Source organism: Agelaius tricolor, unplaced genomic scaffold (genome assembly GCF_023055355.1).
Source record: "Agelaius tricolor isolate 1412-34295 unplaced genomic scaffold, bAgeTri1.0.p SCAF_1, whole genome shotgun sequence".
In the NCBI taxonomy this organism is placed as follows: Eukaryota; Metazoa; Chordata; class Aves; order Passeriformes; family Icteridae; genus Agelaius; species Agelaius tricolor.
In genome coordinates, this window is record NW_027269261.1 from 60790863 (window position 1) to 60817978 (window position 27116).

The 27116-nt window shown below is 36.6% G+C and overlaps 1 protein-coding gene across 25 annotated transcripts in view; it reads left to right on the forward strand.

Annotated features, from left to right (window-relative positions):
- The window catches only part of EPB41L2 (erythrocyte membrane protein band 4.1 like 2), a 109311-nt gene that overhangs the window by 24651 nt on the left and 57544 nt on the right, over positions 1–27116 (forward strand). For all 25 annotated transcript variants that reach the window (XM_071436656.1, XM_071436693.1, XM_071436703.1 and 22 more), the window contains exons 3-4: positions 23067–23542; positions 24551–24763. In XM_071436656.1, coding sequence (XP_071292757.1) covers positions 23081–23542; positions 24551–24763 — 675 coding nt within the window. In that variant the 5' untranslated portion in view covers positions 23067–23080. The remainder of the gene's footprint in view (positions 1–23066; positions 23543–24550; positions 24764–27116) is intronic.

The window sequence follows — 27116 nt, forward strand, 5'->3', positions numbered from 1 at the left end:
TGCTTTGTTTTGTATAGAATTTACATCTATTAATTGAAAAGTGGCAGAATTACATTTTTAGTGCATGAGTCCTAAATGTGAACATTGCTGAGTTAGAGGTTTTAACTGTGGCAGGCTTGGTGTATTTGCTTATTGAGGCACTGGTGTGTCTGACCTAATTGGGTCATAAATTCCAGCTTTTGTTCTCAGCATTTTTTTGAGGGCTCATCAGACTTTAATACTGATCACTGTATGAAAAATTGCTTCTCACCAAATACTCTGGAAAAGTCAAGAATGGTAACCTTTGGAGCTTGAAAAGATCTTGGAAGGTATTGGCTTGAGTCAGTTACTTCATTTTTTTTTTTGGTAGTTGCAGTGCTGCTCTATTGCTTTACTATTTTGACACCTACAAGTTGAATGGTATAGTGATTTGTAGCTTAGTGGGAAAGTAACCTGAAATTTTGCAATACTAATATTTTTGTGCTTATAAAGAAATAGCTCAAAATTTGTAATTTTCATTTAACTGGAAAAAGTATTATTACACAAAATATATGTAGAGGCTGAGTTAAATGTCTGTAAATGTGAGAATAGGCATGATGCTCTTCACACCAGTTTTTATGTGTATACATACTTTCTTAGACAACTCTGATATACTGTGGGTTTCTTATGGAAGTCACTTATTAACTTCAATTGTAAAAGTAGTTGCATTCAAAGCACATTTGCTTCTGGCAGCAAAAATTCACTTAAAGACAAGAAATACTTTAGTAACTGCCTAATACTTTGGCTCTGTTAATTAGCTGGAGTGCCTTGTATTACATGATTTAGTGTCCATGTGGAGAATTAAATATACTCTGACTCGTAAGCAAATCTTGCTGTAATGAAAAAAAAATTATCTATGGTTTGTCTGGAAATCTTTTCTGTCAGAGTTAAAGAAATACCTAATTTCTGTATGTTGTGAGAATTGCAATGGTAGCTTGGTCAGGTGAATTGCAAAACATAACATAATGCAAATCAGAGCATTCCAAATTGTCAGCATATGCAGTTCTTCCTCAATTTTTCTACACACAAATGTGTGAGGCTTTGGCAGACTGTACAGTGATGTCTGCCATGTCTCCCACATAGGTTGCCCTGTAGCATCCTACTGCTGCCAAAAGGATGGGTGGGTGAGGCTTCTGTGCCTTGCCAAGAAACTTAATGGCTGATTGCTTGAAGCAAAGCTTCTTTAGTTGGGTCTCTTTTTAAACTTAGCTGTAGATCTTTTCTAGGTTTATCTGCACATCCTGACTGAAAATGTTAACACTGGAAGTCTGGGCTTTTTTAACCACTACATTTTAAATTATAGCCTGCTTTTAAAGTTAAAGAGATGAGAGAACTGTAAGGATGGATATTGTGCAAGTGTTCTGCACATGGCACACAAAAAGGTAGGATTCAATGAGTTTCTATGGTTAAAAAAAAATACATATTCGGTTTCAGCAATTGCCAGTTAATATTTCTTAAAAGGCTTTAGCATTTATGATAATCTGAATGATTTTCTGACCAGTCTTTATTATAACAGAAATTACCTGATGTCACATGTGGGAGGGTATTTCCTGAGGAATTCTTGGCTGGATGGCATATTAGACTGTAGTATACAGAATTAAAAAATGGCTGGGGTTGAAAGGGACCCCTGGTGATCACACAGTCCTACCCCCCTGCTAAAGCAGGTTCACCTACCGCAGGTTGTACAGGATCATGGACAGACAGGTTTTGAATATCTCCAGATCTGGAGACTTCACAGCCTTTCTGGGTAGCCTGTTCAGTGCTCTGTCACCCTCACATAAGGAAGTTTTTCCTCATACTTGGATGGAACTTCCTGTGTTTGTGTTTGTGTCCCTGGTTATGTCACTGGGAACCACTGAAGAGTCTGGCCCCAGCTTCTTGACACCTGTCCTTAAGATATTTGTGTGCATTGATAAGATCACTTCAGTTGTCTGTAAGCCAAACAGTCACAGCTCTGAGAGAGATGCTTCTGTCCCCTGATCACCTTCATAGTCCTCACTTTAACTCTCTCCAGTAGTTCCTTGTCTCTTGTGGACTGGGAAGCTCAGAACTGGATGCAGAACTCCAGGTGCAGCCTCATTAAGGATGAGTAGAGGGGCAGGATCACCTCCCTCCACCTGCTGGCAATGCTCTTTCCAATGCATCCCAGGATAGCATTGGCGTGTTGGCCACAAGGGCACACTGCTGGTTCATGGACAGCTTGCTGTCCACCAGGATCCCCAGGTCCTTTTCTGCAGACCTGCTGCAGGTCAACTCCTAACTTTTACTGGTGCATAGGGTTATTCCTTGCTGGCCTTTGTTGAGCTTCATTGGGCTCTCCCCTGCCCAGCTCTCAAGCTGGTCTTGCTGAGTAGCACATAAACATTTGTGTGCAAGCATTAAAAAAATGTGTGTACTCATGCCTAACTCCTCCATCTTGTTGTAACTGCTAATGCATAGTGACAATTCTTGGATCAGCAATGTCTGGATCTCTTAGAGCTCATAGATGTTACTTGCATGAGTTTATTAACCTGGCACTGTGAGTAGGGCTTGTTAAATGCGTGCAGGTGTATTGGTCTGACTGCTATTTGGCAACTCCTGATTGTCCTACAGACTGGTAGCTCCCAAGCCTTTCCTTCTACAGCTCTTGCACTTTCATGGCAGCTGTGCTTTTGGTCTCTCAGCACAAAGAGCTGCTTCTTTCAGATATCCTGTGAGCTACTATGATGGGATTAAAATGACATTTTCTTCCATAAGTGCCTGATTTGGATGAGATATTATTAGTGTAACTTAATATTAAAATTTAAAGTTTTAATTAGCCTGCTCTGTGTGCATGTTTTGAGGTAAATACTGGTACTACTGCTTGAAGACTTTCTTTTGTTTCTCCTGTGAGACTAGGATGATGAAAGACTGTGAGACTTCTAGACTTAGCCTATGGATAATCAGAGGAAAGCAATTTGTTTGTTCACAAACTTTCCAGCAGCTCTGTAATGGATCTCTCGTGGCTGATGCATGTGACTATGTTGCTCATAAATTGACCATGCTTGAGTGCACTGATGATAAAATAAATGAGTGGATTATTTTTCTCAATAGGCTGTTATGTCTGTCAGTGATTAAATTATGAGAGAGTGCAGAACACATTCCTTGAGTGGCTAAAAAGAGAATTGTCTCTTCAAAGCAGCAGAGAAAGGACATTGGATTTCTGTGTTCCTATTCTGAAAAACTAAAGTGGTGCATAAAGGAGATGCTGAGTCCTATGATAGCAATGTAAATTGACAAAGTCATACTTTCAGTTTTGGTAAGTGTTAGGAGGTTTGAATTGTTAGATACTAAAGACTCAGAATAGGTCTCCTGCATCATCAAGAATTGAAAATAAACAACACCTATTTCAAGACTTCGCAAGTACCACTTGGCTTGTTAATCCTGTTGACTTTTAGGGAAACTGGTCCCAAAATCTCATTTGTTTGTTTTATGAAAAAATCCCAAACCACTTAACTTGTATTTAATATAGTTAGTCCAGAAATTTATAACCATTCATTTTTAGATCAGATTTTCTCAATTAAATTTGTTTACAATAGTACTGTTACTATATAGTTCAGATTTCCTCATCCGGTGGTAAGGGAACTCTGAAAGCTATTGTAGCTTTTGCATTGCAACAAACAAATGAGCATGATATGTGTGTGCCTACAACATGCTTTCCTTGCTCTTACATAATATCAGTTTTATTCATAAGTAATGTGATACAGCATATTCAGTAAGTCAAGCATATTTAGAGACATCATTAGAAATTGCTACTAATCACCTTAAACTTCTTGGGCTCTTTTGATCTGTGCAGCCCAGCATCTTGCCTTTCTTATGTTGCTGAGAAGTGGGGGTTGTGTGGCACTCCAGCCAAGTGCTTGGAGCGGAGAGGCTCCAGCCTTGTGTAGGGCTGTGTTGGAGTCAGTATCGTACAGTACTGAGGTATCATGAATGGAGGAAGGGATTACAGTAAGGAGAGGAACACTCACCTAGCTCTTTTTGTCTAAAATGTTTAATGTTATTGATAGATCTGATGGTTTAAAAATCTAGTTTAGATATTAATGTTGGGAAAAATTCAAATTGTATTGCACATTGCTAGTTAGGGTGGATTAATCTGGGTGGTCCCTCTGCACTGTGCAAAGCACTAAGCCAGCTAGATTGTTGATTAATTTAGCTGTAGCTACTTCATCTGCAAAAAAACACCAAAAAGTCTTAACGGGTAGTTAGAAGTCAAGAAAATGCAAGCTTAAAATAAAGGGTTGCTAGTGTTTGGTCTTAAATTCATTGAGTAGTTATACAGCTCCAATTTAAAGGGAGTAATTTGTTTGGAGTCTTTTGGCAAGGTGGAACTACCATACATGGTTGTGGACAAAGTTGTTCGGTTTGGTTTTATGCTATTCAGCAGCAGAGTTTGTATTAAAAGTTTCCTTGGAGGGCTCCTGATCCCGAAGTAGCAAAATAAATTGGATATTCATCGGGCACTTGCATGAAGGGCACTAACAGGGAAATCAGTTTACGGTTCTTTTGAAACTCAACCCTGTCTATTGAGACACTTTAGGAATGGAAAATTTGATTCTATAATAGTTTAGTAATTATTTTTTCTTTAATGTTTCATTCACCAAGAGTGCATACACGATTTAAAGCATGAGAAGAATGTGTTAGGGAAAAAATTATGTGTTTAGGGAAAAAATTATGGTGCTATTCAATTTATTAAACTTACCTAAATAATAGAATAATGAATATTAGAGCCTCGTTCTGTTAAATTTTGGGTTAGAACAATATGGAGATTTGGTAATACATCCTCTGGGGATCAGAACTTGCTGTATCTTTTTTGGCACTCGTGATATCTAGGTTAAAGCTAGGGAGGGTGTGTTATTTATGTAGTAGACATGCTTCTTAGTCATACTGGAAATAAATCTGTTGGCTCACTAAGACCACCTTTGAGTCAAGATTTCAGTCAAAATACTCTTACGTCTGCCCAGAATTAGTTTCTTTGCCTGCTTGCTGATTACATTTTTTTAGTTTCACCAAGGTAAGGAATGGAGTTTAATAAGGGAAATTAAATTCGACAGACTTTGTTTCCAATGGCTTTGTTTACACTCTTTTTTGTGTGTTTTCAGAGTGTGTTTATCCTATGGTCAGAAATGGGACTGCAGCTACTCTTAATGTAGTTAAGGATGAGGTACCAAAAATGCTGCAGCTTGGGGTGCCAGCCCCAAAATATAACGGGTATGTGCCAAACCAATACGCTGAGTATTACAGTTACTCCTTTTGAACTGCTGTTACTTGCTGAAGTAGTTTGGGTGGATACAGACACATACTTGCTGCTTTGAGACACTGGAGAAAAGCAGCTATAAGAACACCTATTTTCTAGAGTTTTGTGATTTTAAAAAGGGAAATGTTGAATAAGAAGTCCATGTTTTTCAGCAGTACCATATTTTGTGATATGGTTAGATAAGCAGAAGTACGTCAAGAACTGATGTTCTTTAGTAGTTACCAATCTAACAACAAGTTTATGTGCTGATGGATGTGACAAGAATAGCACTGTGAATTGTGAGACAGCATCTTCTGCCTTAACCTGTATGTAGTTTTGTTTGGGAATTAAATTCTGCTTGTTAAGAATTGATGTAAATATAGATATTTGGACACCACAGTTAAATTCAAAAGAGGGATAGCTCACACATCAGTTGGATACATTTGTATTATTAAAGTAACCCATTGCAAGCTTCTACCACGCCTGGAAGAATTTATGGTACATCTTCTTACTCTTCAAAATATAGTGACAGACTTTAGGTGCCATGGCAGAGCTGTAAAGGATCACTGGAATTTTCTGATAGGTGTACAAGAGATTGAGTAGGATTGGGGAAAAGACCTTGCTGCTTTGTATACTGTAAGTGACCTTATGGGTTGACCATGTGTGTAATTGAGTATCACAACAGCAATGCCAAATGTAGGATTACATTACTGCTGACAAAAAATCCATTTTAACAACTATCGAACAAAAAGAAAGTTTTTTTGAGAAAAATCCTGAAAATACCTATGTGCAGGCATATGCTCACAGTTTGACAGAACAGTAAGTACTGCCAACCAATTGAAATCAGAGGATGATTCTTCAAGATAGTTTTGTCATCCAATCAGTGCAATCTGTGTGTTTAGAAATGCTCAGAAATAATACCCTTCTGCAGACTGTGCTCACCTTTTAACATAAAAGGTTTTTCACCCCCTTATTGATGGACTTGGTCAATGAATACAGGCAACTGATATAAGAGTAGGATATGTAGCACAGTGGGTTACCTGTTCTAGTTGTTTAAGCAATACAACTTCTCTATTTCGGTATGTGGTCAGTTCTGGCTCTATTTAGAATGTACCTAAAAGTTAGCATCTAACCTTGGGGGCTTTTGTTGTTTTGCCTTATACAGAACTTAGGATTCCTTATTATTCTTTTTAGAAAAAAACTCTATTTATGAAAGATTAAACTGAATACTTTAGAAGGGCTTCACTGATGTCTCAAATAAAAACTTGAAACTCTTTAGAAAGTGGTTTTATGGAGTATTGCAGTCACTTCATTAATGAACTTGAAGATTTTAACATTTTCAAACTAGTTGTCAGATCTGTTTGACCATCTGTAATTAAAGCAGCCTAAAAGAATTTTTAAAACACACAAATAAAAATTTCTATACAAAACAGCCTATTTTTTTTTCTCTAGAAGTCTTTTATAAATGTTAGCTTTTTTTAATGAACTTAGTTTCTAAATGTTAACTTCTCTTGGATCATTCTCAAAGTGCTCAGAGCTAGAAAAAGAAAAACTTGCTGTAACAGAGCTTGTTAAAATTTGTTTGCATTCCTTTTATTCTTGCTGTGTTTCCTGAAGGGATTGAACACTAAGTAGAAGAAATATTGCACAGCTTCCAAGAAACTTCAGTATTTTCTCTTTTTCGGCAGGACCGTAATGCTAGAAATTAATGAAAAGACAAATGGCATCTTTCCCTCTTACAGTTTTTCTTTTGATAATTGATTTTTGTTCCTGCTGGGTTTATTTTCATTTACTCAAGCATGTATTTATTTTCATATACCAAAGGATTACTACGGATTAGTTAGAGCCAATCTCAAAGTAGTGTCATGGTCAAAATTGAGAGAAGAAAAAGACTGTGATGTTTCTACCACCTCTGCAGGAGGTCTGCAAGCAGTAAAACCTACTCCAAGTTGAGTAATGAAGAATATATCTTTTTGCTAAAACTTTATATTTATTCTTTGACCTGGAAAATCTACTCCTCAAATAAACCCAGTCCTCCTTTAGAGCGAAGATGAGGGCTATTCTTTGTCTGCCGCGCAGATTGCAGCTCTCCATGTATCTTAACGTGTACTGAGATTAACATGGGCTGTGCAGCACAGCATGCGCTTAAACCCTGGCTCAGATTGAGCAGTCACAAAATGGATTGGTGACTTAGGCTATTCATCCCAGCCATGACAGTTTAAAGGAGGTCGCTGACAACGTCAACAGAGCATGCAATCCTTTTCTTCTACATGGGCTTTGCCTTGTGGTTTTTGTCAGGCAGAATCAGAGCTATTTAAGTCTGCCACTTTCATCTCTGTTACTCAGGGGCTGTTCTGGAAGAGATTCCATATGAAAGGAAGTTTGGTGTTCATTTTTGATACCTGTAATCCCTTCAGTTAGGGAACACGAAGGTCTTCATAGGCTATGGATCAAGAAAATAATCAATCCATGCTTTTCAAAACAAGATACTTCAGGAGATGTGTGCAGAAAAATCTGATGATTTATAACATTCTCAGATGTTGTTATCACTTTGTTTAAAGAGTATTTCTGTCACTGCCCCAATTATTTGGGATGGTGAAAACGCTCACTGGAATGTATGTTGTGTTGCTCAGAAGAAGAAAAACTGAATCTCTTCAGCTTCCCAGAGTATCTTTGTGATATGTTGGCTGAACTGGTTTCCAGTTGCTTCAGGAAGAAAGAAAATCCCAATATTAGATTGTAGTATAGGTCTCATTAAAAAATTAGCTGCAGAAAGCATTCTTTATTTCTGAAGCTATTTCATTCATGTTATGTATTTACCTGTGGCTTAATTTGCCATTACTTGAATGGCTTTTAAGTACTACATTTGAATTTTCTTTTGTTTTGATCAGTTGGCAAATAAGGAGATTGACATAATTTTGAACAGCTTATTTTGCTTGTTCTTCTGTGGATAAGATTTGAAAGAAAAATCCAGCTTGCATATTAAATTGTTTGTATTATTTTTGTTCAGGTGAGGTCCTAAACTGTCTGGATGTAAGCCAGGCTCTTGACACAGTTTGGCACCCTGGCTTTCTAGCAATGGTGATGGAATTAAGAGTGGAAGACATAGTACTTAATTGATAATCAGGAAGATTCTAAAAAAAGCAAGTAAGATTAAGTGAAGGTACTAGAGGGGAGGGAGAAGAAAAGAGGATGAAAGAGATGCTTATACATGAAACTAATATGAAGTAAGAAGGGTTTCAGCATGTTACTAATGGTGAAACCCACACATATCTGAAAACAACCTTGTTTCTATGTCTTGGGAATTTTAGGGGACCCGTTTCCCATTACAGAATTATGGAAACGTGTGCTTGAACATGGTTCTTTCTTTACTGTTTTTTAATCTAAATATCGCTTGATCATATGATTATAAATATATTTAAAAGGCCTAAATATTCATTTTAGTGTTGAGTAACATAACCTGGTAGTACATTTTCAGAATAAGAATTATATAAATAACTTGAAACCTTTTTGGATAGTTTAGTGTATTTTCCATTTTATGTGAAGTACTGTACTTCACATAATATTTTGTATATTTCACATAATCTTTGTGGGACAAAAAATATTTTTTTTCTTTAAAAATTTAAAACTTTTACTTGGAAGTCACACCAGATATGCTGTATTACTTATCTGTATATATTAAAAGAAATGCCTTCAGTTTCATTCTGTGTTTCCCTTTTCCAGTAAGTTTAATATTTTAAATTTTTATCTCAAGTGTTACAGTATATTCTGTAGACATGTGCAGTGTAAAATTTATTCTCCTTTGTTAAAGAAGACAATGAAACATTGTTTTAATTGGCATGAGAAATGCTGCAGTTACTCTGTGAGGAAAGAAGACTGCATGTTCATTTTGCTTCAAGTATTGAATTGTTTCTGCGCAAATGTGGTCATGGTGATTAATGAAGTTGCTGGGAATCATGATGACAGCAGTACTCCTCTTAGAAGGAATCAACCAACACAGAATTCTTCACCTGATGAGCATTTGGTTCATTTTGTACATAAACATGGTGAAATTTAATTCTGTTGAATTAGAATGTATAGTTAATATTGTCTGTTTCCTCCAGACTTGAACTGGACTTCAGATTTTCAGTGATGTCCTACAGCATGAATTAGCTTGAAATATTCAACATGAAAATGTATTTCTTGATGTGCACAAACTTTTAGCTTGTCTGATAGTTTTCAGTAGAAATTAAGCTGGGAATACTTCTGTTCTTGTTTTTAATTTTACAAGTAAAAAAGCTCATTTCATAACTTGTAGCTTTCATAACTCCCACATAAACCATTCTGACACTGTATACAGGTAATGCAATTTTTGAGCACGTTTAGATGACCTCACAATGTGTAAACAGGTCAAAAAGACTTGTCTCCACTTATTCTCTTCTATGTGAAGTTAGGAAGATTGCTTTTGTCTAAAGAAAACTAAGCTTCCCCTGTGGACTATCACCCTTATATTTTAGGAGAGACATGACCTCTGAGTTTCAGCTGAAAGTAAGTGAAAGGCTATCATTTTGTCTCCTTTAATGGAACAATTAAAGTACTTCATGTCAGTGTTTGAGAACAGAGGTCTTGAGAACTGTTTTGGTTTTACTACTGTCGTAGTGAGCATGCCTCAACTATCACTTTCTCCTCGTAGAGCTCAAGTTTGTCTAGTTCTAAAATTTTTTTTTCTAAATTTTGAAAATCAGAAATATTTCTTTAGATGGGTCAGTTTTGTAAGTGCTGCAAAGCACTTAGCTCATGTTCAGATTGATATTTTACACATATGGTCTTGGAGCTCTTCAACAGAAAGTAAATGAGCTATAATTCATGATCTGTTTTAAACCAGAACAAAGCTTAATCTGTAGGAATTGGTGAGCCAAAGATATAGTTGAATTGTTGAGGTAGTGTGCCTCTAATCTTGATGTTAAATGGAACAAGGACATTGTAGATAAGCCAGAAAAACCAGAAGTGAACTAATCAGAATTCTGTCATTTGATGGATTTGGAGAAACAGTAACACAGTTTTTCCAGGAAGTACAACTTTTCACTTAGTTCATTAGGCAAAAGCAAGCATTTCCTACCTAAAAATAAATACATGAAATAATTACAAGTGCAAAGGAAGAAGTATTCTTGTTTAAAGCTTCCAACAGAGGAGCAAGTCTTGATACTTGTCACAAAATTGATGTGAAAAAGTGAAGAAGGTCCTCCTCTGGAAGAGCCTTAAAAGTGATGTGTGTATAGATGCTGGATCTCCTACAGCCTAGCACTTGAAGGACCAACACTTGGAGATCTTGTGGGCTGACCAGTAGCATCTGTGATATAACATAGCCTGTACTGGAATTCTGGTGTCTTCCCACCCTGCCCCCCTCTCTGGCCTCACTGCAGCTTTTTGGCTATTAGACATATCGTGACCTTCTTTCCTGTTTTGTCTTCAGTGTCTGTTTCCTGTTTTTTCCTTCCCTCCCTCACCCCATTTTATTTTTACTCCTGACTTTGTCCAGTGGGGTCTACTTTGTTTCATTGCTAGCTTGATTTTTCCAAGTTCTGTCTTTATAAAAGAAAGAGAGCAAGAAAAAGTTGAAAGCTATAGCTTCAGTCCTTCCCTTTTAGTCAGTTTTTGTATCCACTTTTTAGTGAATTTATTAAACGTTAATTTGCATGGTATTCATACTGTCTCCCAAAACTCAAGTCTGTCACATGGGTGTATTTCTCCCAGCCAGATAGACACATTTTCTAAGTCCTAGAAGCTTTCACACAGTTTTGTTGAGGTTCTTATGTTTTTGCAGAACTCTGAGTAGCATGCCTCAGACTTCATCCAGACCAGAGCTCCAGTTCTTCATCTCTGACATCTCACTTTGAGAAATAATCAGGTACTCCTGATTTGTGAAAGAACATGATGTCATTTTAAAGGGTCATAGGACTGTGACTCTTGTACTTGCTGTTGACACATGCTGTCTATTGCTTCCACACACAGGAGTATGGTCTTGCAAAAAACTCCAGTTGTTAACCAGTATACCATGATCAAAAAAATTTAGAATTAAATTTTGTCTGTACACTTCACCAATTTTAATTTTCTCATTGCTTCATATTTCAAAGTACTTCAGATTTTAAAAATCTAGACAGGACAAGGGAAATACTTCAGATTTTAAAAATCTAGACAGGACAAGGGAAATCAATGACTGTGAGTTCAAACATGATTTTGGATTTAACATTAAATGCATGAGAATCATACCTGTAGAGAACAGCTGGGTAAATATGCTTTCAAGCATTTCTTCAGTCAGCACATAAAATGATGAGCCCAAAAGGAAACAAGAAACCCCTCAGCCAATGCAAACTGGGAGGGTCACTCAAAGGCTTTTCAGTGCGGAGTTCATAGTATCGTGCTGTATGTGTTTGTGATAATAAAATTATAAGATGATAAATTACTGTCATCTTGGAACTGTGTTTGCTTAGGACTCTTTCAAAGCTTTCAGACTTTTCAGCATGTACAGAAAGAGAACTGAAAGTACAGCCCAAGAAGGCAGAATAAAGCCTCTGCTTGGCCTGGAAGCTTACTGTGACAACACACCATCCCCATTTGTATGTGGTCATTAAAAGGCTTTTCTGCAATGGGTGAGGCTGCTTTGGTAAACTGCAGTTTGTGATGTATATTCTTATGTTTATATGGGAATGTAATTAAATTTGTGGTTTGGCAGGACAACATTCTTTTTCCTTGTCTACAGGACAGTTCTAAATACTCCTCCCCACCTTGTTCTTGGGGTTCACAAATGAATTATTCTTTTAAATCTTTCTTATCTATTGTCATTCCCTAACTCTCCAAAGAAAAGTTTGTTTAAATAGTTACTCCCTTGGGACTTTCATGCATATCCTGTTATCTGCTTTATATTACAATCTTTCATGCTGGGAATGTCCTTCCAAAAAGCACAAAACAGCTAAAGCACTTACATGACTAATAAACATGTTAAGTGCTGAAGTCTAGGCACAAACCCAGCATTATTAGCATTGGGTTTTGCCTTTTTTTTCCATTAAACTTGTTTCTGACCTCTAGATTCAGACATGAACTAGGCTCCTTTCACTTTGTCTCACCTAGAGATGTTGCAGTGGTTGCAGTGTTGTTAGCTGTGAAGCCACTGCCATGAAAAGTAGGAAACTTTCAGAAAGTGCCTCATGTTTTCACTCTTCTATTTAAATACCAGCATTCAGAAGAGCCCATGGGAGTGATGAAGTTTTGGCTGCCAGTTTTATTTGCTCAGCTAAGAGGCATCTCCACTGCTTTTTGTTACTTGGGATTGGCAGAGCTAACTCCCACAGGAGCAATAGATGCATACTTTTTAGAAGAGCAGTGTTATCTCTAGTTTCAGTACTTCTTATATATTCAGTACATAAGTATGTAGGAAATAGTTTGCAGTGTTGCGCTTTACATATATTATTCGGCGTGCATTATAATTATTTTGAGTAGGTGGGAAATACTCAGCAAATTGGTTCTGCTTTTTCAAGGGACTACTTCTGTTCCAGCAGCACATGAAAGACTCAGTTAGCTTGTGCTAGCTGCAAACATAAAAACTAAAGTACCAAAACACGACCTCTCAGGTGGCTAACCTCTGAGGTTTGGGGAATGTGGGAGAACAGTCAGGGAATATTGGATAGGTTTTCTTCATTGCAGCAGGAGGTGAGAATTATCCTCGTTTTAACTATTGTACTTTTCATTTGCGGTAGTTGTTTTTGGTTTGGTTTGGGATTTTTTTTCATAAATTATGTTATACAATTAATGACCACATGCTTACTTGCATGTGCATTAAGCTCTCCACAGGTTCTTCAACAGATGGTTCACATACTGGTAACAACCTACCCAGCAAAGACACAGCTGCAACTTTCCAAAAATACTTAACCATATACCTTGAGACATTGCACTTACTTGGAATTTGGACTAAGCCGGGGATGTCATTTAATCAAGTATTTGAAACTGAATTTATTACTGGTGGAAAGTGTGGCAGTATCAATTTCTGTATTATTACTTGAATCCTGATTCAGGAAAACAGACACTAAAAAAAGAATTGTGGCAGGAGATGATTCTCCTGACATCTGCATAAAAGGCTTTATAATTTTAATTGTCACTTTTTCCAACTCTGTTTCCCTCAGTAAGGACAAACATCTACCAGTATTGTTCAAGTGGCTTGCCTAAGAGAACTGTGCCCTCTGTGGTGCTTACATTTGGCAATAGCAAAAATGAAATGCCCTTTAAAGTGGAAATATAGAACTGATGTGGCTGCCAAAGAAGTCACTTTTGTGGTTATGTTTAGACCCTAAAGCTTTGTAAACATTTGTCGATTGAACTCTGGTCTTGCACATGCCAGAGCAAACTGTCTTAATGCATTTGTCAGTTGTGTTTTGGCTATGGTTCCTAAGTTGGATGAGCTGAAATAAAAAGCTAGCAGGCATTTTGAATGTGATCTCAGTAGCATCCACATCTGTATGACATTCAGCCTCAATGTGCTTGTGAAAAAAATTTAATGGTTACATCTGCTTATGAAAACTACTTTTAAATGTGTGTGTACTGGTCTCTGTCTCTACTGAAAGCACAGACTAGTTGCTTCTCTTTTTTCCCTGACATCGAATCCTCGTATTGCAGAGATTTCTCTTTTTGCATGCTGTTGTGCACTTCCTGAACATGTGAGAGGGTAATAATTCTCTATATGACTTCCACTGAAGAGGAAATGGATACTTGTCAAAACAATGATGTGCATCTGGAATTCCACCATTCAGGAACTTTATTACACTGGGGTGTTCCAGTTTGCAGTACAAAAATTTCTCAGGTACTGGTACATTATTTTTCACCAAGTTGGCAAGTGTTTTGATTAACTATGTTATTGTAAGTGCCTTGTAAGCATAATGCATGCAAGAGTGAACATAATGTTGTCAGTATAAAAAGAAGCTGGTTTTAATCTTGCCGATACATTATAAATAGAAAGAATGATAGTTGGAAATGGAATTTTTTATTGTGCCATCTAAAACTCAATCACCTCCAAATCAGAATAATGCAAATAATTTACAGAACTCAAACGGGGTGTTCATTGTCCACCCCCACCCTCCACAGCTTCTTCATTAAGAATTGGAAAAATAGAAATGTTTGCCTGTGCTTCAGTGAAATTGTGTGACTGTCATAGAACCAGCCACTTGGCAAGGTGGGATAGAGTGGAAGGATAGGAATGGAGATCGGAGGGACAGCATTGCTCGGAACGAACGAATACTCACTGCTGCTTTTAATCTCTAAAATTGTGGTTATCATGAGGGTTTAATGTGAACAGCCAAAACCCACTGTGAACTTGCAGAGTTGATTTTAAAAACAGGGCAGAGATTTTTCTCAAAATCTGTGTTGATCTTAGTTTGTTGGACAGATGACAGGAAAACAGAGCTGTCTCTTGACCCATGTTCATTTTCTGTCTGCTGGAATGAATTTGGAACTAAATCCCGTTTTTCCACTTGAGCATGTCCTTCTCTAGCAGTGTCAGGGCCTGGGTGGGGTCACTTGTTCAATACAGCTTTTCAAAATGACTGTTGGATTCTCATCAGATTGCAGCACTTTTTTCAGTGCTGGAGAAGAGCACAAAGCTATCTTGATAAACAGATTATATTTGTGCTTAGGTACTCTGGCAAAGACAAATTTCTTGATTTAAATTAATTTGCTATTTGAGACTTACTCTTTGCCTTAATATAGCAGTGTGTTTGTGGATTGAAAATACAGAAGGAATAGATTTCTGTTATCTCTGTGTATGGCAGAGATGGCCCAAAGAGAACTGCAGGATGTGTATTTGCTTAAATGTGATCTCAATTTCCAGTGTGGGCATTGCAACTTGGCTATGTGTAGTATTTATGTTCTGATTTTCTTGAAGGCCTTGGGGTTGAGTTTTACATGTTCCATAGGTGCTGTTACAAACATGATGCAGTTTTCACTGAATTTCATTTGGTTTGGAAAACAGCACTTTGCAACATTATTTTCTTAGTTTTATTACACGTTTTTAGACTGCTGCACAGTGTCAGGAGCTAAACTTTAACAAAAATAGCTTTTAAAGAATTCTTATGGGTTTTCATGTCTTGTAGTATTATGTTTCCTTTCTGGAGTTTTCCTTCAATTGACTTATCCATTAAAACTAAACCTTAAAATTATATATGGGTTTCAGTAACCAAGTTATTCACCAGGCAAAATAGAGATGGCCTGTGGCAGGTGTTCTATGGAAAGTTGAGGCACTTGGGTGATGAGTATGTGTTGTGCTGCTTTAACTGGAAAATGAATTTTGAGAAATGTAATGTTCCAGGATGTAATTTGAGTTTACAGAGAGTAGAGGTGACTTCCCCGGAGTTGCTTTACAGAAATTTGTCAGCATAATAGTTTTATTGTGAAAATATTCTATCTAAACTACAGATACTCACTTTGCAATTTTAGACAGAAGTAGTTTTTTCTGTCACATTCAGTTTGCTGTCTATATCCTTGATTTTTTTCTTTGCTTTCACAGCAATCTTCAGAATTACACTAGTATTTGTCTTACACTGTTGTTTCAGAGCTACCTTATAAATTCTCACCTTCCTATGTAGGAACTTGCCAGTGTTTTATGATGTGTTTTCTGTGCATTGCAAGGAATAGTTACACAGCTACAATAATTTTATCATAGTATAAAAATGAGTTCTAGGAACTTCAATATTTAAATAAGGACAAGAATATTTGGGAGGGAAATATTGCATGTTTGCAAGTCATCAAGTGTATGATGGCATGGATACAAACATGAAAGCTCATAAAAAACCTATTATTTTCAGTAGTGATGTCATCATCTAGATAGAGGGATGCTTATGTGTATAGCTTCTATTAGCTTAGGGCTGCTAGCCACTATGACATGCCTGTAATTCCCTGGAAACTAGATTTGGTAGACATAAGATTCTTTGGAAGAAGACCACTGTGTGCCATTTCTACTCCTGGAGATAAGCATAGACATTATGTGAATATGTGAAAGTATTTAGACGCACACGTGTTCATGTACGCATGTAACTAATTTATATTGTCATGGAGTCATGATTCACTGTCTGGCTCTGAAGTTAGATTTATTAAAATATGTTATGCTAATACTTCTCTAAAACATTCCACCACTTGTCATAATCTGGGATTTACACTTGAAATTGGAGTATTGTTGCTGTTTAAAGTTTGGCCTTTGAAATGTGCTGCTGACTTTCAGAGCTATTATGGCACCATCTGCTGACCAATGCACAGAGTGGCAATGTCAGTTTGCTCACCGGGTTACCTCCTGGAGAATGAGCTCCCAGTTTAGGAGGAAGCCGAAGCAGAATCAAGAGGAGAAAGGGCTAATTTTTTATGGGTTTACATTTGGGAAAAACTTTTACTAGGAGATATTATTACAAAGGCAAAGTCAGAATCAATACAGATTTCATTGTCTACTCACCTGACTTATTGCTTAAGCTTCCTCCATGAACTGTGAAGCTTTAAAAGAAGGAATTTGGGGGTTTTTTTGGCTATGTATGGCACAGGATTGTTCTCGGTAATCGGTTTTTCAATGTGTTACCTTCTGAGCCTGCAATGAAGAGCCATGACAACAGCAGGAGATCTGTCCAGGGCCCAGCTCTGGTGGTCTTGTCACAGCCTGGGAAGCCAATGGACTGTGACAGGCTTCTGCCCTGTGGCTACTGCAGAGACTCACAAAAAAGCCGAGTCTGCAGTCTGTCTCTTCAGCCTCTGCAGTTAACCTTGATTTTTGTGCACAGTGATCATCAGGGAAGGAGCAGACTGGAGCAGTGCTTGGTGTTCAGTGTGTGTAAATGCCTAGGTTCGGGTAAAATTGCTAGATATCGTCATTGATTAATCATTTAAAAATAGGTGATTGGATTTTAGGTGCATAAAGGTATTGGATTTTATATATATATGTATATATATATATTTGTATATATATGTTTTATATGGTCTTTGACCTTTGTATGATCTATTTTGTTTTGGGAATGTGCTTAAAAATGAGTGTAATCCAAATTATTAGATTCAGCTTTCAAAGTATGTTTGTAGGTATAAACACTTCTGTGTATTTATACATACAGAGAAGGATGCAAGTTCCTGTGGGAGAACTAGGGTGGTGTTGGCTTGATATTTGACTGCAGAACAATATTTAATTGGGAACTCTATGAAATGAGTGTTGCAAATTGATCTAAGCCAATTTTAGAGACGTTTTTGCTTTCTTAAGGATCTCAAAATTAAAAACTTCATTCTTTAGTAGAATTTATTCCTTGGTGTTCAGAGCACTCCATGTCTTTTCAATTGTAGTAATACATTTGAATAATGACTAAAAGGAGAAATTTTATTTACCTTTTACTTGGTTTGCTTTTAGAATGTGTTATATTGGTACCTTCAGCAAAATGATGCTACATGGAATCATGGTATACCATGAGTTATGTTGTTTATGTACCAATGACAAAATACAAGTCTTAAAATTAGCAGAAATGTAAAATAAAATTATTCAGTTACTACTTTCAGCCAAATTTAAAATATAAATTATTGTACTCTACAGAAAAGAACTGATTTTTGTTTTTGAAAAAATATAGTTGTAGTACCAAGTTCCTCAGATATTACCTACTGTTTAAACCAGATTCTTCTACACTCTCAAATACGAATAACTGTTCCAGCTAGGATTTTACTTCTTTATAACTTTTATATCAACAATTCTTACATGTTGAAAGCAGCAAGCATGAATGATGTTTCCTAACCAACTGTGAAATTCAGATCAGGCTTCTGCTGAGCTTCAGATCAATAATATGACAAGAAATAAACAACTTTATTTGGGAGCATTTTTGCTTTGTTTTAGGCAGTTGAAATACACATGACCTTGTTTCAGGTTTTTGTGTATATTTTTTCAGATGATAGAAATTTTCTTTGATATATTTTTGGAATTTTTTGTGTGTAGCCCATGTGAGACAAATATTTGTAATATTTATGAAGGTAGTGATTTAAAAAATAAATTATTAATACTATGGTGATCCAGAAAATTACCTGACTTGCAGAGACACACATTAGCTTTTAGTGCACTGAGCTGTAATTTATTTCTGTAGAAGTAGGTTGATGTTTTTTTTCCTTTTGTTTCTATGACATGATGGTTTCTCTGTGAATCCTAGTAGACTGATGGAGATAAAACTATCAAAGCGATTTTTATTTCTTGAGTTTGCTGTGAATTTCAGTGACAAACTGAAAAAGGAAGAAACAAGTTTAGGGCTGTTTTTTCTACTTTTATGTAGTCAGAAAATAAGTAAAATGAGATCCAGAAATGTATTGAAAAAGGATCTAGATTTGTTCATCTGTGCTGATAAATAAGAAATACTGAAACAGAAACAGTGGATTAAAGCATCATCAAAGAAAACTTTATTTTATTGCAGTTGGTTTTAATATTGTCTGTGATATTTGAGCTACGCTACTTTTTTCTTTCCCTCTCTTTTTTCCCTTTTATTTTTCTTAAACTTTATGTTATATTTGACATGTCTTCTATTTCTAGTTTATCTATGGTGCCAGGAATCCTTTTGGTCAGAAAACTACATTTCAAGAATTTTTGCTAGAAGCTAGAAGAAAAGTATCAACCAGGTGACCAATCTATACACCTGAGAGGAAAGAGTGTAAGGAAAAAATGTAGCATCCTTTTCTGCTTTCAGCTGCGAACTTGGGCCAGCACTAAGTTTCTTCTCCTCAGAGAGAGGAAGGGATGAATGGAGAGGAGTGAGAATATCTGTTGTCTTCAGTTGCTTCCTGATCAGCACCCTTGCTTGGGGAAGTTGGTAGAGTTATAAATGGGGCAGATCATTTGCTTCCTGTAAAAGTGGGACCGGTTTTAACAAACTCACCCTTCTCTTCAGAAAGTGCAAAGTGCTTTGCAGTACTTTTTGCCATCCCACCCCAACCTTCATCCTTGCAGTTTAGGTAGTCATTCAGTTGGCCTGAGCCAAGTTTTCAGGAGGATTACAAAAGATACAGCTGTTATCACTTGTGGTATAATGTTTATAGGTTTAATGTCAATTGCAAAATCTACCAAGATTGTTCTTTTCTCTGTTCAGACATTGGTAATCCTTTGTTTGAGCATCGCCCTAAGGTTCCTTCTCTTTAGTCTGCTCTTGCTGCAAGATTGTTTTTCTCCTTTCTCAATTCCAAATGAAACACAGGATTAATGTTACCTTGCAATACAAAAATGTGAGATAAGGAGAACCCTATCAACCCTGTCCTGCTGCAGTTGTTACAGAGCTTAGAAAAGATTATAGGGGCAAAAGTATTTAGTGTGCTCATGCTACGTAGTAAGAATAAATGAGAGTTTACTTGAAGACAAGAAAGCAAGAAAACATGCAGTTGAAGTTGAGAATTTCAAATTTGCAATCTGATTTGATTTATTTCTTCCCTATATCACTTCTAAGACAAATGCTGTCTGCTGTTTGTTTCCATTTGCTTTCTGATGCACTGTTGGCTGTTACACCAGAGCTGTGTGAGGTCTTCCCTATCGGGGCAGGAGGGAATCAGGAAAAAGACACTTTCAGAAAACCTGGTTTCTTGATTGCTTGACTGTAGTGAAGGTAACAGCAGAGGCTTTACAAACTGCAGTAATACAGAGCTCCAGTGTTTTGTCCCTCCCTATTTCTGTTTTTTCTGTGAACTACAAAACTGGAGGATCTGACAGAGCATTGAGATAGGGAATGTGAGACCCAATTTTGTTTTTCTCAAGGGATAGCTAATTCTTATACTAACATGCCACCCGGGAAAAAAGAAATCTATCAAGCAAATGTGGTAGAGAAGGTAGGTGTTTTGGGAAGACTGTAACTTACACTCTTGGTCACTGCCCTTGTGTAGTTAACTCTTCCACCTCTTCACAGTTAATTCAGAGACTACTGGGGGTATAAAGAAATATACAGGCTCAGCAGAGAGGTGTGCTTCCTTTTGTCAGGTACTCCTGTCTATTCCTCTTCTCTTCCTCTCCCCTCCCTGCCCCGAAAAGCACCAGAGTTACAAGCTTATAGGAAATTGAGCTCATGAAAGAAATCTCTCCTGCTGTTGGGCATCAAATAAAGGCATTAAGTGAACATGGACAGACCTCTTCAGACCGGGGCTGTAACAGGTTTCCCTTGCTTCTGCAGTATAAAACCAAGTTCTCTGTATAACTTTGATTATGAAAACCTGGACCCTTGAAGATGCAAAACCTTTCTTGTTTTCCATCGAGTGAGTTTGTACCACCCACTGCTGTTCTGTCTAAATTTAATCAGTTAAGATGTGTGACTTGATATGCTCAGTTTCTTTTATTGTTAGAACAATATCATAGGGATGTGTTTCTAGGGTGACTGATTTTGCTTAGCTCTAAGGAATTTTCTGGAGATGTCTCCTTTTTGGCTGTATAATCAAATTGTGGTATGAATTTTGAGAGTGGCATATAATGATTTTTTATTAGTTTGTTCATATATTTCATGCATTTCTGCATATTTTGAAAAGTAAAACAAAAAAGTGCAGGAAATATAGTGGCTTCCCTAGAACTTCTTTGAAGATTTGTATATCAAGTATTATAAAATAGTTTTAAGCTACTTTCTGAGAAAAAATTGGTTCTTTCTTAGCGATGTATGAAAAAAAAAATCACCACTATCTCTGTTACTTATGAAACCTCCCTTATGAATTCATAAAGCTGTGTGTATTGTTATTCTCTGATCAGCAGAAGTTTCAGTTTTTCTCAGGGAAAGTTTAGTTTGGTTTTCTAGATATTGTTCATTTTTCATTTTGATTATAAAGCTTTACATTATTATGTTAATAAGATGCCTACCATTTGGAAAGAACAGGAGCATTTCTGTATGAGACACAAACGTAATAGCAAAATGTAATTTGATTAGTAGGAGCTTGAAAACTAGCATACTAATATATGGCTTTAAATAGCAAATTCTTTAATCTCAACAGTCAAATGGAAACCTGCCTTTCAGAGAGGCCTGTTACCTCTGAGATAAATAGTACTTACATAATGTGTAATACTCTATCACAAGCTTTAATAATAGTATTGAAACTTGAAGGTTTTTATAAAAAGTGGTAGAAATTATAACATAGTAATGTAATATGCAAGTTATTACATAACTGTAAGATTTAAGCTTGACATGTATTCAGAAGTCTCTAGTGTAGCAGTAAAGGTACTAACTTTTAATTTAATTCCTCATTGGGGAATGCTTTGATTTTAGATAGTGAAATGCTAAGAGATGAACAAAAAACCCCCACACACCATTGTAGCTCCTTTGGTCTCAAGATGCTTAATGTGAATTTGTAGATACTTCAAGGCTCCTATGTCTAGGCTTCTTAGTAAGATAACTATCAAGATGGTGTTTCCTTTGGCTCAGTATTGCTCATCTCTGTGGCCAGAATGGCCTCTCTTGTGTATTTAAGTCTCTATTAGCTTCCTTTTTTCTTTCTTTCATATTAGGGATTGGTTTAGTTTAACTGTTTCTGACTGCCTATGGATGTGCTTTGGAAACCTGGAGGCAAAGTGTTACTGCTGCCTTGTGATCTAAACTAGTTCTCAGTTGGCTTCAAATGCAGCTTAAAGTGCTGTGCAAGTTAATTGCATCAAGCCTGAGCTTGATAACCTTCTTGACTCTTTTTGGGCACGGGTGGGAGCAGTGGAGATCAGCAAGAGTCCTCAGCCTAAGAGCCTCCTGCCTCTAATGGCATGCAGTGAAGATAATCGTAATGGAGAGGGTTCCCATGCTATAAAGATATATGTGATTGTAAATCACTCGCTAAATTTTAGGCCAGAAAAACAGACCATCAATTTAAAATTGTTTTCAGAAGATTGTAAGTAAATACCCATGATGGATAATGAAGTCTAACCATTATAAACTTTTGTTGGACCCTTGTATGCTTATTTTTGTTGACTCACTTCAATAAATTGGAAAAAAGTAGCTATACTACATTTTAGAGCAGGGCAGCACAGTACAGTGCCACACAGATAACAACATTTGTTTATTCTAGTTAATTTTTTTTTCAACAAATACTAATAAAGTTAAGTTGAAAGGTTATTATTGCATATCCTGTTGTTACAGTATTGTGATTTATCTTTCATTTCACTGAAGGAAGAGTAAGCAGAAGTGATGAGAATATAAGAGTTACATATGATTTTATGTTGATTGGTATGAAATTCTTATTAAGAACCTAATCTTACCTTAATTAAAAATGTATGCTCCCCAGCATTATTAGTAATTTCAACAATATCACTAACTTACAATTTCACAATTTTTCATACTCACTATCATGCTCACCTTCCTTTTGTACCTATTCTTTGGTAATCTTGCTCTTTTCATTTCTTCCAAGAATTTATTTTAAGTTCGTAAATGTCACTGAATAGTAGGGGGGTTGTACCTACCATTTCTACTAGAGAAGGTGGTTGCTCTTCTGAAGATTCATTTTCTGGGTCTGCTGAGGAGCTCAGTAAAAAGAAAACTGAAGTTACCTCTGAAATAATCTTGGTCAATAACATTAAGAATACCTTATAATAAAACAAATGCCTTTCAGCGAGCAAGGAGAAGGAAGCCGTAGATCTTTTATCTGTAGAGCACTAAGTTTTAGCTTACTGGTCTTACTTGTGAACTCAAAATTTGAAAAAAAAAGTATTTCTTTAACCCTACTAAGTTTAATAATCTACAAGAGTTTATGAACTGCTACAAATTACTGCAAATAATTAGTTAGTAAAAGTTGTGATGCTGCATATCAAAACTATTTTTATTGTTGCTTCTTTTAGTGTCAGTTGTGATAATGACAACTGAAGTTGGTTCAGAGACCGAAGTAAAGAAGGATTCTGAGCAGCTGGGACCAGACAAAGCCAAGGGCAAGCCTGAAGAAACATCAGAGACTCCAGGAGATGAAAAGTCCAGGGAAACATCCTCTGGAGAAGCTCAAGATTCTTCTGTCCCAGCACCAACCAGCCAAAGTAGTCCAAGTAGCCAGAAGAAGGAAAAATCTTCACCTGAAAGCAAGGGTATTTCTCGTTTCCTTCCCCCTTGGCTTAAGAAACAGAAGTCATACACCTTGGCAGAGCCCAAAGATGAGTCCAAGAGGAAGGCCACAGGGGAAGAGCAAGTAGTTGAAGAAAGTGAAAGCCAGGCACTAGGAGGGGTGGCTCAGCCGAGAAAGAGCTTGGAAGAAGCAACTGAAAACCGGCAGAATGCTAAAGCAGATGACAAAGAAAAACACTCCATTAGCAGTGCTGAAATACAGGTACGTGTGGGAAGGCTCACGGGTACTTTGGAGTAATTTTAATGAAACCTGATTAATGAATTATGTAATTCTTGTAAAGCTTTGTTAGGATCATATTGGGGAAAAAATGACAGCTATTCCAGTTGCTAGGTTCCAGTCCTGCTTTCTGGGAAATTGCATGTCAGCTCTTAACATTCATATTCTAGGGTGGCAAAGGCAGATAGAGAATGTTATGTATGAGGAGGTGCTGGCACAGTTGACACTGGTCAGCCTGAGGAAGAGAAGGAGGAAGGGGAATTTTATCAGTATGTATTAATACCTGAATGGAAGCAATGCTGAGTAGCCAGACCCTTCTCAGTGGTATGCAGTTACATGACCAAAGGCAAGGGACCCAAATTAAACCCATGAAATTACATCTCAAATCACAGGAAATCTTTTTTACTCTGATGGGGACAGGACCTTTCCTTGGCAAGGGACGTGGCCAGGTGGTGGTGGTGCAGATTATAGGCCCCCTAAGGGTGGTAAAGGGGTGGGTCAGACATTGAAACAGATCAGCCAGAGATACTGTGGAGTCTTCCCTATGAAAATATCCAAAACCCAACCGGATATGGTCCTGGGCAAATTGTCCTCTGTGACCCTAGCGGCATTGGACTAGATCTCAAGAGATCCCTTCAAACCTCAACCATTCTGTGATTCTGTATCACTTGGCTTTCATAAGCACTGGGGTTTTGTTTAGTATAACTCCTGGAGCTTCTTAATAAATTTGTTTCTCTTTGGAAGAAAGCCAATAACTCATATTAAAAAAAATGGAAATCTTATTTCAAGGAAAGGGGAAAAAAGGCACCTCCTGGTTTTACAGCAAGAATATCTGGTCCCTAAAAGAAGACCTTAGTGCTTATGCTGGTTATTGTGTTTCCAGTATGTGCATAACTTTAATGAATGGTTACTGACTTAGTTATTAGTAGCTTATAAAAGGAATGGACAAGTGTAAAATATTCTCCTTCCTGAGTTTAACTGTATTTTATATAGCCTTCCAAAGAAGATGGTAAAGAAACAGAAGTAGAGGAAGTTGCAGAGAAAAAGGAAGAAACACAAGAAGAAAAAGAAAAAAGGGAGACAAAAGAAGTGCAGACAGCTGAAATTAAAATAGATAACATTCCTAAGAAGTCTCCAAAGAAAATCAAAACTGTGCAGTGTAAGGTGATGCTTCTGGATGGCACGGAATACAGCTGTGACCTAGAGGTAAGGCATCAAATTATATAAAGAGCTTTTTCTGTAGGGAAAAGAAAACTTGCTTTCTTTTTACCTAGTGTTTAACACTATCACTAGGACTAATTTAATGTTTCAGTTTAAGAGTCTATCTTTAAAACCATATCAGTTTGTTCTTAAAAATGCCCTCTGCAGTACACCTGGTGATTATTTGACAGCTCAAACTTGATTATTTTTCTAAAACATTAAGTCTTTACTGGAGATAGTGGGACATGTGCTGATAAAGTTTTCTTGAGTTCATCAATTTTTTTTAAAGTTATCTCAGCTGGAGATAATTTCTTTTAACCCTTGAAGTTTAAAAAGTTTAAATTTTTCTTCAGAAAGCAAAATTCCATTACGGCTATAAAACACATATTCAAAATTCTGTTCTAATTCCACATTTTCACAAAAATTGACTGCAGGGTAGTAACCCTGGAGTAGTTGTTGGTTTGGGATTTTTTTTCCACATAAATCAGGATGTTTAAATCTGAATGGCATCTCTGTTTTAATTAAAGGCTATGTGAGTTTTATCATCCTGGGCTTTTTCCCCAACCTAAAATGAGACTTAAATGAAGTGGTGGCTTACCACAGATCTAAGAATATACCATTTTGTATTTATAACTCAGTATTTTAAGTCTGTCATGATCCAGTTAAGTCATTTGCCAAGAAATAAGTTTTCTCATTATTTGCAGGAAAAGTTTCCTGTAAGAACAATAGTAAAAGTAATTAAAGAGGGGAAAAAGTCGTGAAGAAACAATTTGTTTTATATGTTAATTTGAATTATTTATAGGACAGAGCAGTGCTGACTGCAATTTTATGGATGAATTCGTGTTCTTAAATACATGTAGAGTTTTTTATGCTCTACTACCATATCAAAATACTTAAAGTCTCGGAAAGCTATATCAACTGATAACTGAAATTTCAGTTTGTGCTTTCTGCAAAAGATCCTAGTATATTTCTGATAGTCTTTTTTAGTCTTCCTTCAATATTTAGTGTTTGGGTAAATGTTGGTTTATTTCTGCTTTTTCAAAGTTACTGAAATGATATTAGAATTAAAAAGCAAAGAAACAAAATTTTTGCAGTCAAAGCCCAGTTTACTTTGGTTGACTTCCTAGTACATCAGGTTTTAGTTTAGGGCAATTGTCATGATTTTCACGTTCCTGATGCTTTTTCCAGTATACTATGGACTGTAAACCAGCTTCTTTATATTTAAAATATATATACTTGCTAATGGCAAAGTAAAACTGAAAAATACCTTGTTTTCAATACTGTTATATAACAGCTTTTGGTAGAATCCTGTCTTTTTCTAATACTCATTCTAAACCTTCATGATAATCAGTAATAAAATCTGACCTAATACACTATTGGGGATTTTTCTGTTTGACTTGCAATCCTATTCCTTTTTCCTTTTAGAACTGCATCAATTTATATTCACATAAACTAAAAGGACTGTGAAAGAAAACAAAATATGAAGACAAAACCTCATTAATTTGGTCTCTGTTAAATTTTGCCAGTTGTTCATTCCTACTGTATGTGCCTTTATATAAGGCAAGAGCTGGGTGCAAGCATAAAAGGAAAGAAAGCCATGATGCAGTAGCTTCAGTGTCAGCACACAGATCAAGGCTGATCAGGATTCTCACCAGTAACTAAATACTGAGCATTTTGTGGCCAATTAGTAGATATAATATTATACAATTAATTAGTAACAGTGATGAATCATGATATGAGGACTTAATACTTGAGTTCAGCTATTGTATACCTTAGATTCACTAAAATCTAAAAAGAAAATCTTGAATTAATAGTAATGCTTTGTTTCTTAAAAAATAAGTGTTGATGCATTATTCTTAGAACATAAGCTATTTCAGTCAGAAAAACTTTACTCTTCCAGCTTGAGTATGTTCTAATCAGTAAATGGTTAATGGCAAAAGCTTGGAGATGTGATTTGGAAACTAATGGAAAAAGGGAGGGTTATGGTTGCATGTGAGAACATTTGAGATGGAGAGACAAGTCACATGGGACCTTATAGAATACACCCACCAGTACTCAGTGAGTTGGCTGATGTTCCTTCAAGGCCTAACTTGACCATATTGGAACTGTCCCAGCAGTTAGGGGAACTTCCTGGGATTTTTTCTTTTTTTGGGGGGGCGGGGGGGGGGAAGCAAATGTCATTCCTATTTTCAAGAATCTTTTTTTAAATGCCATCTTAGGTTCTTAAAATTCATTGTTTTGTGTATGGCCCTTTTAGAAATACAGTTAGATCTCACTTACTTTTGCTCTCAGGAAAAAGAGGTTGCATGAAATTTCACCTGTTCATCATGGCTGTTCCAAGTACCTGTTTTTCTCTATT